The sequence below is a fragment of the Ammospiza caudacuta genome, chromosome 6, assembly GCF_027887145.1.
Source record: "Ammospiza caudacuta isolate bAmmCau1 chromosome 6, bAmmCau1.pri, whole genome shotgun sequence".
In the NCBI taxonomy this organism is placed as follows: domain Eukaryota; kingdom Metazoa; phylum Chordata; class Aves; order Passeriformes; family Passerellidae; genus Ammospiza; species Ammospiza caudacuta.
Window position 1 is genome coordinate 39,720,217 of NC_080598.1, and position 13,931 is coordinate 39,734,147.

General features: G+C 35.0%; 1 protein-coding gene across 2 annotated transcripts in view; it reads left to right on the top strand.

Moving 5' to 3' along the window:
• Nucleotides 1-13,931, top strand: part of AKAP6 (A-kinase anchoring protein 6) — a 256,747-nt gene that overhangs the window by 176,980 nt on the left and 65,836 nt on the right. For both annotated transcript variants that reach the window (XM_058807155.1, XM_058807157.1), the window contains exon 9: nucleotides 3,696-3,816. In XM_058807155.1, coding sequence (XP_058663138.1) covers nucleotides 3,696-3,816 — 121 coding nt within the window. The remainder of the gene's footprint in view (nucleotides 1-3,695; nucleotides 3,817-13,931) is intronic.

Sequence of the window (13,931 nt, forward strand, 5' to 3'; positions counted from 1 at the left end):
GCCAGGAGCTAAGAGGTACCCGAGAGTAGTTTATGGCAGGTCCAAAATGTTATGGTAAATCTGGCTGGAAATACTGTATCCCCTCAAAACTGGAGATGAGTGCATTGAGGTCCTGTTGGGAGATATGGACAGCACCATTGCACAGCATGAAAGCCAGAACTTGAGATCCTGTCATCACTGGGTATTGGGCCTTCGTGCATGAGACTTTGAGAGAAAAGCATTAGAGGGGGCTTTAAGTATGTGCTGAACATAGGGAAGTTTTAAAATTGTGTAAGGTGATAACTCTGAATTCCTCTGTATCTCCCTAATTAAAACATGTCAAAAGAGTTCCATAAAATTATGACCCGGAAACTTGAAGAGAGATTTTGTCTGGCTGAATTTTTTGGTGGGTGTACCAGTGTGTTTACAGTACTTCTAAATGCCATGTGAGTTCTTCCATCAAAGAAATACAACAAACTGGAAGTGTGTGTTAAACATGGGGAAAAAGGCTGATGGAAATAGCTTCACATTCCTTTTTATTTATTAATGCCACAGACGAACTGGTTTTCTCATGAGAAAGGTGCTCATGAATTTTCATTCAAAATAATAAATTGTCCACATTTTAAGAAATATGTTTAGGGTTCAAAGGATTAGACATGCAACTCTGCATATCTGATTCCTGGTTTACCAAGACAAAATATACTTCTTAATGTAATTTTAGTTATTACATAGCTAATGGTTTTAGCTTATTAACCAACAAACTTCATTAAGGAAGCAGTTTTTACCTGCCCTTTAACTAATATTATACATTTTTGTTGGCAATGTTTGGGTACTTTTAATAGAGGATTTTTTTCTTTTTCAATAAACAGATGAACTAATTTATTTATTTTTTAGTGTTTGGTGAATTCAGATGATCAACCAAAATTGGATCTTTTCTATGATAATTGCATCTTTGATACACATCAGTATTTTAGAAGTCATGCTTTCCGTGGTTCTGCCTGTGGCGATATAAAAGAAAGATCTGCTAAGCTCAGGAAAAGTAGATTCTGAATAAAAAAGAAATATTAAATATATCACAGAAATACTGACAGATATGTTTCAATCTTAACCTCTCTCTAGTCCTACAATTCCTTGATTTTTTAAAATATCTTTTTAGCAGCTTAGTAACTTGCATCCTCTTCCAAACAGTAATTTAATAGTGATCACTAAATCCACTCATTTAGATGCAAGATATTAATTTTAAAAAAATCTGGTTTTAAAAATATCAAGTATCAGAGATATTCTAAAACCACTGAAAGTATTGCAAACATATTAAAAACGTGTTGATGATGCTCTGTAGGCTGACTTCGCTATCTTCAGGCTCAGGCAAATAACTCCCATAGGCAGTTGCTTAAAAACACTCCTAGATTACTTGACTTTACTTCAGAAAACAAGAAAAAATAATAAAAACCAAAACAGACAAAAAACCAAAACAAAACCAAAAACCCACCCCCCCTCAAAAACTGCAAACAAAAAACCCAAGAAACCCCCCAACCAACAAAAAAAAAAAAAACACTTTAAAAAAAGGAGAGAATAAGTACATTATGTAAACTATGGGGAAGAGAACCAAATCTCTTTTGTCTTGTATCCCTTCCTGGGCTTTTTCCAGTGAATCCTGTTTCTCTCACTCTTGGTTTTGGGTTGAGTTTCTATTTAGAACATTACTTTGAAATCAAAATATTCAGTCATTTTCTAGTGCTCATCTATGTTTTATAAAGGTCAAAGAAAAGTGCGTTTCTGTTTCTTTAAAAGATTGGTTCATTTCAATACACCGATAAATGGACCAACTTGGACTGTAGGTAATATGTGGGTCTTTAGACACAAAGGATATGTTTGGATCCATCAGGTCTCTTGCCTATTACAGAAAAATCCAAGTCCACCTCCTAGTGCATTTTCCAAAGGCATCCCATGCCATTCTGTGTGTAGGCTTTGTTTCACATCATCTTCATATATGAATTTAGGATTTTTCACTGGTACAAGCCATCCAAGTCGAACGGAATCTATAGCAATTTACAGGTTATGAAATCTAACATCTTCTGTTATAGAACATGTGTTTTAATAACTGCCTGCCAGTTTTACATCTTTGAATAATATTTAGATAAGATGGAAGAGAAGAAAAGGAGCAGTAGGTACTGAAGATGCAGAATGGTAATACTGCTTTCTGAGGAAGGGATGAAGATTCAGTAACACTGCCAAATATACAATTCAAAATGGAGCTTAGTTTTGTTTTAGTTTCCAAATGATATCTGAGTCAAATACCTCCTGAAACAGAAAAAAAGCCCTGAACTCTAAGTGAGACTTATATTTCAATAATAGTAACCTGACCTTTTTTGCTTGCTCTTCTTTCTTTATGGTAATACTGCTTACCTTCTCAGGGCAGCAAGCAGTTTTAAGTAAGTGCACCTCATAAATTATTAAGTATACTAAGTACAGTGGATTAAACTAGAGGGTTACTTCAGAAGCAGGAATCAGTGCTTGTGCATTATACAATACTTTCTTTGTTGTCAATTCATTGAAAATAATACCATGGAAAGCAAATGCTTTTTTCTCTCTTGCCTGCTTTCTTGAGCAAAGACAGTTCTACTTGTCACAACTTTATCTGTAAGCTTTCAAAATTACCACGCACGTGGTACTCTAGTTAATAACAAATAAAACTGCAGTAGTACTAATGACATTAAAAGTGTGTTTAGTTTTTTGTTTCTCTGTTGAAGCACTCCTCATTTTTTAATGGATTTGCTAAAAAAAGTTCTTAATAATTGGAGAAATTAGCTTTAGTGGAACATGCGCTGCTCTTTGATCAGTATGGGAGTTTCTTGATACTGGCAAGGCTTTTGTTAGTTTCAATTTTGCAAATTTGAAGATCCCGTTTTAAGAGGTATCTATTTGACGAATGTGCAGTTTTTCAGCATGTACTTTCTGTCTTGTATCACAGTGTTTTAGAAGAATCTATGCTTTACTTATTCACTAGGCTTTCAATAGAGAATCACATTAATCCTTTTAAGCTCCTTATTCTAATGATTTATTTTGTTGAAAACCGTAGTGATCCTCCTTTGAATTTTAATGATTGCTGGCTATTCAAGGATTCATTGTTTTGACTTCCTGTCCTTACCTTTGTTTCTTACATGTCTGTAGGGAACACCTGTCTAATACTGTATCTGGCCTTAGTTCTCACTGGCTTACCATATTCACTCAAGCCTATCTTAAGGCGTTAAGTTGAAATGCTAGCTACTCATCCATGAAAATAAATGTAGGATATTTACAAAGATAGGCAGATAGACAGCAGAGGGATGGCTGAATGGATTGAGTAATTTTTTGATGTAAATATTATTTTCATATGAATTATATCAAGGTGATTGTAGCAAAATTTGCTCAATATAAAGCCAGCACTGTAAAAATAATTAAACAACACCTATAGGGGATTCATATTTCAGAATTTTTGAAGCAAATGCAGTATGCCAACAGTAGTCAGGATTTGGCATCAGCTGCTGAATTTAGGTCATGGCACTGGATTAAATTGGATTTCAGTTTTCATTTTCATCCACACTGTATAAATACAGAATGTCTCTTTAGAAATATAACTTGGAACATCATGAGTTTTCAAGAATATATTATTCTAATACAAGATTTTAACAACTACACAGTATTTATGCATAATACATTTTGTTCCTTATCTACAGCCTTTTGGACTTTGATTCAGAATACCAGGAGCTCTGGGATTGGCTGATTGACATGGAATCCATTGTGATGGACAGCCATGACCTGATGATGTCAGAGGAGCAGCAGCAGCATCTTTACAAGGTTAGCACTACGGTTACTGCCTTTACCTAGCTATAGAAGATCTGATTAGCTTGACAAGTCTTTCTCTCACAGGATATCGCTGCGTTCATTGTATGTATCATGGTGTCTATTAGAATTCCCTTCCCTGTCCCCAACCTCATTTCCATCTCCTGTGCACTGACAGGCTGCACCGACATCATAATTGCAAGAAAGTTCCCTTTATCACATTCTATTTGGTGTAATTCTATAGAAGGACAAAGATTTGTCTTCAAGATGAATAGAAATAAATGAAACTGCATTAATAAATAGACTGAAACAAAATGAAGGAAAAAATGAAATGGGAACTTCTAACAAAATGTGTTTTGATTGGAGCTTTCAGCTGGATTTTTATCCACCTTTCAGACATCATCTGGAAAGAAAGACATTTGCCTTGATTTTGGTTTGCTGCTGCCAGGATTCAGGACTCTTCCAATTTAATTTTTATTAGTTACACATAAAGTAGATATTGTCATGTTAAGTCTTCACACTTGGTTGTGATTTGAGCAACATGATTTTGAACTTGTAGGGAGAAGCTATAGGGTCTAATTCTAGCATATATATATGTACATGTGTGTGTGTGTATATATATATATATATATATATATATGTATGTGTATATGTACATGCATGCATACAGACACACATGGTTTCTTTTATTTGCCATAGTAACCTTAACCCAGAAGATTTATAATTTCTTTTAGATAGATAATACTTGTAAGAACTTCCTCAAAATGTGTGACTTGATCCTAAAATTGATTCAGGCTTCACTGTGTGTCTGAGGAGCTGTGGGTCTGAAGGGTGGGGGGGCAAAGAGGGGCTTTCAACAGAAATATCAGGCTGCAGTAAATCTTCCTCATTTAGGCAATTTTTATTGGAGTAATTCTGACAGTTGTCATCCTTGAATTGCTTTGAGCATATGGCATATTTCAAAGAGCAGATTGTGAATCATAAAAAATAAAATTAATAACTAACCACAGAATCAGCAACACTATAATGACAAGAAACAACTACCCTCTAGCTTTTTTTTATTTCTTATCAAATAAATGGTACATTCAAGGTCAAATAGAAGTTGTTCTCTTCCTTATATGATTGCATGATTCGATAATTTCTTAAATACAATTATTTTTTTCTTGCTTTGGCATCCTATTTTCTTGATAGTGTCTTTGAAGTTTATTCTTTCTTATTTTAGTTATTCTATTTAAAATACCCAGTAAGAAGGGGTTGTCATGTGAGTTAAAATATGTTTATAAATGCAAATATAGTTTGGATCCAAACTATTTAGGGTGTGAGTTTCATTCACTGGCCTCCATTTCTTGCTTTGACAATTATTGTTTATTTTTGCTATTGTCTTTTTCCTAACACTGTAAATACTTAATCATACTTAATCGCACATTAACAGACCTGGCTTGGTCAGGCTCAGAAATAAACAATGTCAGAAATGAGTAAAGATTTTCTTGTATGTCTAAAATAAGGTGTTTTCGTCGTTAGGGCCTGTCTGTATAAGGCCAGCTTGTAGTGTGACAAATTTAACCTCTAGTTTTGGTCCTATACTAAAAAAATAAATTGATAAACATAAATTTTAAGGTAACAATCCATCCATCAATATGAGAAGGAACAAAGATTAAGCATCCAGTTCAAGTATTTTAGATACTATTTAGTATACTTCCTCTCTTATTTCCCAATGTAACCCCTAAGAATAATTATAGATGGTAAGGCTGAGATAATAGTGCATGACAAGAAGAGTAAAACAGGGCAACAATTTAATAATATATACAGTATAATATGGTGAAAAATGGTTAATACTATATATGCAAAGTGGGAATAGTTTCTTAATGTTATGAAATTCTGAATGTGATAGGCATGAAACTTCCGAAAGTTTGTATGACAGAGTAGCTGAGTCTGCAGCCTGTGCCGCAGAGACAAACCAGCAGTGATTCCAAAGGACAGGCAGCTTATTTGTCCTGCAATTTCTGCCAGGAGGTCACAGGCTACTGTGCCCCATCCCAAAACTGCTTATCTGGTACTTGATCACTACAAAACCACTTGAAGAAGAGTAGGAACAGACTCCTTGCCCTCCTGCTGTGACTATTCACTGCATTTACCTTTCTAGTAAGAGCAGCAAGCAAATTTTTAAGGACTGAATAAAAGCCTTAACTAGAGATGTGGAGTTTGCTTAAAAGTTTACTGAGAAGCGTCCACAAAGCAGGAGGACTATTTGCAGGTAATGTAAAAATCTTAAGTGCATTGCATTTAGAACGATCATTCTTTCAAAAGAAAAAAAAACCAAAAAACCCAAACCAAAAAACAACAACAAGAAACCTCCAACACGACAATGAGCAACCTCTCAAAGTGTTGAAAGCCCGATAATTTCAGACATTTAAAAGTAGACAAAGGATAACATTAGCTAATGGAATTGAGGGAACAATTCTGCACTAGCAAAGGTAAGACCAGATAAATCTCTAGCTCTTTACCATCCCTAATTTTAGAGATTTGTGTAACAATGAATCATGTCCTCAAAAAGAGTATTAATAATTTTATAAAACTAGCCTAGTAAACCTCTCTTCTGATCAGTGGTGACACCCATTTTATTCAGAGGCTTTTTGAGAGTCGTGGATGGTCGAGTGCTCATGAGCACTGCCTGCGCTTCCCAGAGAGCGCAGCCGTTCTGGTCTGCAGGGACAGAAACCCAGGCAGCGATTATTACCAGAGCTCCTCAATGATGTGGGGTGTTATGAAAACACAGGTCTTGCTCTGGTTTCTCTTTATCAATTACATCTTCAAATGTGAACGTGCTAATTGCACTCTCTGCATTTTCCTGGATTCTCCTAAAACCACAGATCTCTCTTCTCAGTTGCTGAGCTGACAAGTAATTGCAGCTCAGAGCCAGCTCAGCAAGCAGCCCCTGCCAGGGAACCTGCTGTGGTATCACTATTACCAACAGTAATCATTGCCCCTAAGGAGTCTATGAATGGGAAGGAGCAATGATGAAACAGGTAATTCAGAAGGGGCAAGCATACATTAAAGCAGCATAACACAATATATAAATGCTAATATTGCATATAGGAAAATGAAATATATTTCCATGGTTATAGTATTTTCACAGTATCTATTTTCAGAGGCAATATATACTTAAGTCAACTCTCTAATTTTTTTTCTAATATTCCATGAACTTCATAGTTTTTTACTAGGATCCCTATTATCCCTCTTTAAGTAGGTTTTATTTTGCTCTCATAATAGGAACAGCATAGCCATATTTTTATAATACTGAATATGAATATACTACTTTCTCTAGACTTCCTAGATTTCAGTTCGTAGATTTTAAAAAAAGAGAACATAGACCTAAATGATTTCTGCTTTATAGCTCTAAACTAGCTAATGATTTTGAAAATCAGCTAGTCTTTGATAAAATGGCAGTAAAAGAATGAATTGATGGCAGTTTATTTTTCCTCTAATGCTTTATCTATTAATTAAGAAAAAACTAAAAGGAACACTTCCATGTTTTGGATTCTTACTTCTTTGTACTTCTATAGCAGCTCAGTTTGATGCCAAATGTATCATGTTTATTTCATTTTAATCTACTGCATGTGTGCCTGATTTTATAAGCTCTAAGTACACAGAACTTGCATTGACTTCAGCTGTATTCATATGCTGTTACTGGAGGATCAAACTCAAAGAATTTAAACTCTGCTAATTAGCCCTTTAGTAGGAACTTGAGTGATTCTGTACCTTGAATGTTCAAAAATGAACCAAATCAGTATTTACAAGAACTGTCGAGATTAGAAGTGAGTATACTGGCAGAAAAGTTAATGATAATTCTTTCCATTTTCCTCTGAAGATTAATTACAAAACTTAATTGTGTTAGATTAAAACCCTATTTAAATAAGTACAGTATGATTGTTAAAATTGTTAGTATGTTCAGAACAAAATTAACCAAGCATTTGAAAATATAAAATAAAATAAATATTTTTTTTTCTGATTACAAGCAGTGTATGGTGGTTTTCATGCAAACTGCATAAGCCATAAGTCTTTTACTAGTAATTCTTCAGCAATGATTATGATAGATGGAAAAAGGTCCATATGTAGTAATGCAAAGATTTTGAAAGCATTTAGTTGGTACAGCTTTTGAACAGGTTAACTGCTGAGCTCTTTCATCAAGGGGAAGTGGTCCACTGTATTAAATAACACAAAAATGCACATCAAAAACTAAGGATATATTTCAAAAAAAGTTGACGGCGAAAAAATCTCCCAGCATTTTTTGTTTCCCTGCTGGAAGCTCTGTCCCTGCTTGGAAGGTGCAGTTAATTTCCTCCTCTGGGTGTGCTGCTGCTCCATTGTGCCTTTCTCGCTGGCTCAGTGTGCTGTGGCCCGGAGTGGATCAAACAAACCGTGGTGAAAGTTTCCCTCATTTGCATCACTTCTAGACAGCCCTGTCGTACTCTTTGCTGACAGGAAATCACTGTCTTTGTCACCTTTTTTCAGTGATCTCCTTTTGGCAGAGATTGGCCATGTGACCAGGATTAATCACAACAACAGTTCTGGCTCAGAACTCAATGACATGTTTTCCTCAGCACTTCAATAATGGTGTAGAGGAGTCAGTAGGAAATGACTACATTAATTTCAGAGTGAAAAGATAATTAACACTTAAGGACTAGTGCTATAACCTATGGAGCTATTATTCAAATTAAAACTAATTTATTGCAAACTTGTGAAAAAAAAAAAAAACACAAAAAACTGTTTTTTAAACAACTGTTAAAATAATCTTGCAAGAGTCCCTGAGTTTAAAAAGAAGCACAAACTATATTTAACGTGGTAATATAAATACATAAAGACTTCAACATTTGAAACTGGAGGCTAAAGTATGTAAAGTGCTTACTTAGATGATATGAATAGGATACTGGCAAACAAAAGCAGCAGTGTGCTCCTAGAATGCTGTGCTTCAAGGAGTTTCCTTGGCAACAGAAATGCAGTTCCAAAAGTAGACAGAACTTTCCTCAGAAAACATACTATTAATAACAACCTTCCGGAACAACTTGGAACAATTTGACTACTTGGCAATGAAATGCCAAGTGTTCTGCAAATTAATCTAACACATAAGAGTTATATGTTTCTCTTGCCCATAATTCTCCTGAACTGGGGGCCTGAGTTCTCAGCTGTTAGAGGATACAAATGTGCAAAGCGGTTCCAAATGCTGCACAAACAGAGAGACGGCTCAAATAGCAGCAGCCTATAAAGATCAATTAATGTTCTTAGTATCATTTTAACTTGTAAACCAGATTAGTTTAATTGGATTACTTTGTTCCATTTAAAGCAAGTTCCACGTACCTTCTGAAGCTGCATTGCAGTTCAGTCTTTATTTCAAGTAGATTTTTCATACAAAGAAAACTTATTAAAAGATTAACAGCCTGCAGAGTGATATATTTGGACAATATGCTTAGGGGATTGGTTATAAACTATAAAATGTGAAGTTATTTGCTCCTAAGCTGCATATTCTGCACAGTCCAGGATGCTTTCTGTCTGTCTGGTAACCCATCAGTGCCTGCATGGAATTGCTAAAATAGTCAGTTTTAGTCAGAAGAAAATGATGGTTGTCAGTTTAGAGGAAGCTCTCAGCACATGTCAGGATTGAGACCCTTGTAGGGAGTAACTACAAATCTGCTATGCATGCAGTAATTTTAGGCATGTCATCATTTCTGCATGAGCCAAAAGAATAAACTAATTTCAGTTTGGCCTTGCCAATAGGAATCATTAGAATTCCACTAAAGGCCATAAGTTTACTAGACAGGAAAGGTAGGCTGTGCTAGTGCCTTGACTTTCCCTGAATTCTGAGCTCTAAAGGTTAAAAGTAATCAATATCTCATTGTGCAGCCTGATAATAAGTAATAACCATGATGTTAAAATCTAAATTACTGCAGATAGCACTTAGGTGTGTTGACCCATTTGGAAGGGCTTTTTAATTGCAATCAGAATAGTCATTATAGTTTGCTAATCAACTTTTAGGCTACCTTGCAAAAATCACCGCCTTTATGAAAAATTACTTTAATTCTATTAGCAGTTATGTCCTAAAGTGAAAGCTTTTATTTCATCTGACAAAGTTTTATCTGCAAAATATCTGCTAAGATAGAGATACTCACGAACAATAGCATGTCTATTACTTAGGTAATAGTATGTCTGTACTTATGTCTACATACATGAATTGATACATGTCTCAGTGGAAGTTAATCTTTGTTTCTTACACTGTAGTATGTTTTTAACTGTCATGTATTTTAAAATGACTTGGCACAGAACTGGCTTCAGTTACTGTTCTTCACAAAGTTCAGTAATTTTCATGTGCTAGGCTGGATTTTTTTTTTCCCCCAGCAGATTAAGAACCTCTATGACTTTCTCCACTAGGTAGGAAAATCATGGTTTGTATGAGAAGTCTCAAAAATGCAGGATATACCAAATAGCAGTAAAAGTCTGACTGCTATTACAGTGTTAACTAAATGAGTTCAGGACCTGACACAGCAAAGTTTCCCACTCTCTCATTACAAGGGGTGATGAAATTGGTTACATTTTTCTGCACAAGTATTTTCACTTCAGTTGCACTGGGGAACAGAGTAATAATTCCTTTGTGACCCATCCTATAACAACTAGTTCATTTTTCAGTGGTTCATATGTTCATGTAACAGGATTAAATTCCTTGCTAATTCTGGCAAATTTTGTATTTTTCAAAGCAGAAAATATAAATATTGTTGGGAAAATTCTTACTTAAAGCAGAGAAATGTTAAGTTTTATTGTCTTATATACTTGCAATAGGAAAATATTCATTGCCACATCTACAGAATTAAAATATATAGAAAATGAATACAAAAAGAATGTGAAAAATATTTTTACATTTTCTTGGTTGCTTTCACAATATTTTTCAAATGCAAACATGCATTTTTGAAGACAGTGTTGTAATTTCTACAGACTAGACTTCCAGATTTTTGCAAGAAGTGGCTTCATGCATTTCCTAAGAATAAGTGGGTTTCTCCTACTGCTTCCCAGCATGATGTTGACGATGAACTTCACATTGTAGCAATGCAGTATTTACTGAGCTTGTAGCAAAAACCAGCGCAGCTTTTTGGAGATTAAAGCAGTGTGTCTAGAATGAAAGAGGCATTTGACTTCAAACAAAAGTAAATGTGTACCACATAGCTGTCATCACCATTCCTTACTACAGCTGCAAAACATGGACAATTTACAGTCATCACGTCAAGCATCTTAGTCAACTCCACATGCTCTGTGTTTGTGCCCTTGCTGCTATAAAATAGCTAGATAAGGTCCTAAGCAGTGAGACTTTAAAGCTGCCTTCCCCTGGTCTCTCCAGTTAATATATTTAAATAAGATAAAATGAGGAATGTTAATAACACAATGACAACATGATTTTTGAAGCTCTGTGTTGACATGATACTGATTTTTTTAGCAGCTTGGTGTATCTATCTGTTTTAAAGCAGTGAAGATAAAAATATAATGAGCAAAAATTATAGGTGGCAATAGTATTATTATTCTATTCCTCAAGTTAGTTGCCAATTTTTAATGCACTTCCCTATTTTTCCACATCATAGTCCAGGGGAAAATAGAAATTATTTTAAACTCATAGGAACTACATGGTTTATCTGTGATGTTTTGCTTCATAAAGATAATACAGGAACTACTATTTTCTTCCCAAATTACTCCTCATCAGTATACCTCAAAAGTAATCAATACTGTAATATTTCTTTCATAAAAATAAACAAAAAAAAGACCATAGAATAGTTTTTTGGCAGATTTTCTATATGAAACCCAAATTCACTAAATCTCCATAAACTTTCAGTGGCAATATATACAATGAATTTATGTCTAAATGATAAAAAATAAGTTCCTGTGAAGTGTATCAGTTTATAATCTCCTGAATTTTTATTTGTATATGTATTGTCTTTTTATTTTTATAAATATATATGATAGACTGTATTTATATATTGAAAATATGTAAAATATCAATATAAATTATTTATGTGTATATATTTGAAACCTTTTTACATACTTAAGGTTGGGTGGTATTTTTACTTTGTGTGTATACACTTTTCATATATTGTACTAAAAATAGCTACATCATTTTGTCCAAATTTCTCCTTCTAACAAAGTAAAATAAGGAATCACTGTACTTTAATTCATAATTTTTGCAGTTGTGGCTGCATCAGGTCCAGTGGAGGCTTAGGACAGGCTGCAACCAACTCCTGTGGCGAGTGTGAAATATTTGTGGTTCTTAACTTCTTGTGGGTGATGTTGTTTTGCAGAAATCATGGTTGCTATAGAGTGCCAGTGATCATGAAATTGTAAATGTTAAAGTTGGCTCTATGAAGAGATGCTTTTGGAGGGAAAGAGCTGTAGAGCCCTTCACATCCTGTTCTGGAATGACAGGTGCTATTATAGATGCGAAGGACATGTGCCAGATGTGTTACAAGCTGCAGGGAACACTATGCAGAGGTTGTCATTTCCCCAGTAATACACTGGGACAAGGAGTCATGTGTGAAAACTGGTTTAACTGCCATGGGAGCAAAGTAGACCAGCCCCTGTCATGAGGAGTTTTCTCTAAGGGGTAATTCAGAGCAGAAGCTTGTTAAGTACTCTGAAATATTTTCAGGAAAACACTTTTCTCTCTTACCTGTTTCTCCTGTGATTGGATAAAGAGGCTATGAAGATCAGACTCTAAATTTGCCACTCACTCATTCTGGTATCACAAAAAAGAGGGTATTTTTTGTACCACTGTATAATGTTTATGCAATACTCCAGTTTGAAACTTATTTGTGATACATTTAGATTTTGACAGACATTGCACTGGAGTTTGATTATCTCTGCTTTACCCATTGCTTTTTCCCAGAAATAGGCCACTATGGATATATAATTTTTCTGGTGGTAACTTTTTAAAGCTGAACATGAATTGAGACTAACATGCTTATTTTTTGATGGCCTTCCTCCAGACACAAAGAAGATGTATGTGGAAGAACAATAATTCCTAAGAACTCTAAGCTTGTTGTCATGTGTTGAAAGATCAATTAAATGCCATCAGAGGTCAGAAGTGGACAGTCATGCGATCCCATTTTGTTGCCTAAAAAATTTCATTGCTATTATTTTGATTTTTCAGCAAGAATATGTAATTTTTAGCCTCTAAGAAGAACTGGTCAGAGGGGTACAAATAATGAAAAGTAAATTAAAAGCTATAGAAAGTTTTCTTAACCAAAACCAGAAACAAAAAATGAGGATATGGTAAGGTGCCAGGAACTAGAGCAACCCTGTGTAACTGTAGACATGAAACATTTCTTAATTGTATCTCTTTGCCAGGATCACTTGTGACATACACAGTTCTTATTCAGAGGGAAGACATTAAGGTAAAACCAATCTAATATATGTCTCCAAACAGTGGGAGAACTATCAGGAGAAGTGCCAGAATAGAAAGAGCAGAGCACACACATAGATGTAAGTTGAAAGAACCCATGAAGCAGGGCAGATGCAGGCTGGCTGAAAATGTTGGCTTTTCAGTGCAACATATGTAGTGTAACAGGCAGCAGAAAAAGTAGGAATAGAAATGTTCTTGACAAAAAAGAGGCAGGCAGCCAGATTGAATATCACAGTTACCTTTGAAATTATAATATATTGTCTGAAACCATTGACAATTTAAGGTTTTAATGAAGAAGTAGATATCAGCAATGTGGCTTAAGCAAATCTAAAGATTCTCAGTGTTCTAGCAATGCAGAAGGCTGCCAGGCATTCAATTGCTATATTTGCAACTATGCTATTAGATCAATGACTAATTTGATACCAGCTGGATTATAGAGTCAGCTGCAGAGCAACACTGATAAGGAGCAAAATTAGACTGGAAAGATGCAACCAAGCACTGCAGATGGGCAATGAAATCATGATGAAACCAGTGAATAAGTGCAGTCAATCAACAAACAACCATGGAAATAAGAGATGCCATCTCTTAAAGTTTACTACAGTTGTTTTAGAAGAATTCTACTCACCCAAGCTCTGGTTTCAATTGAAAGACAATAATCAAAGCAGTACCTGAAAGAAACAGGAAAGTCACTGTGATTGCT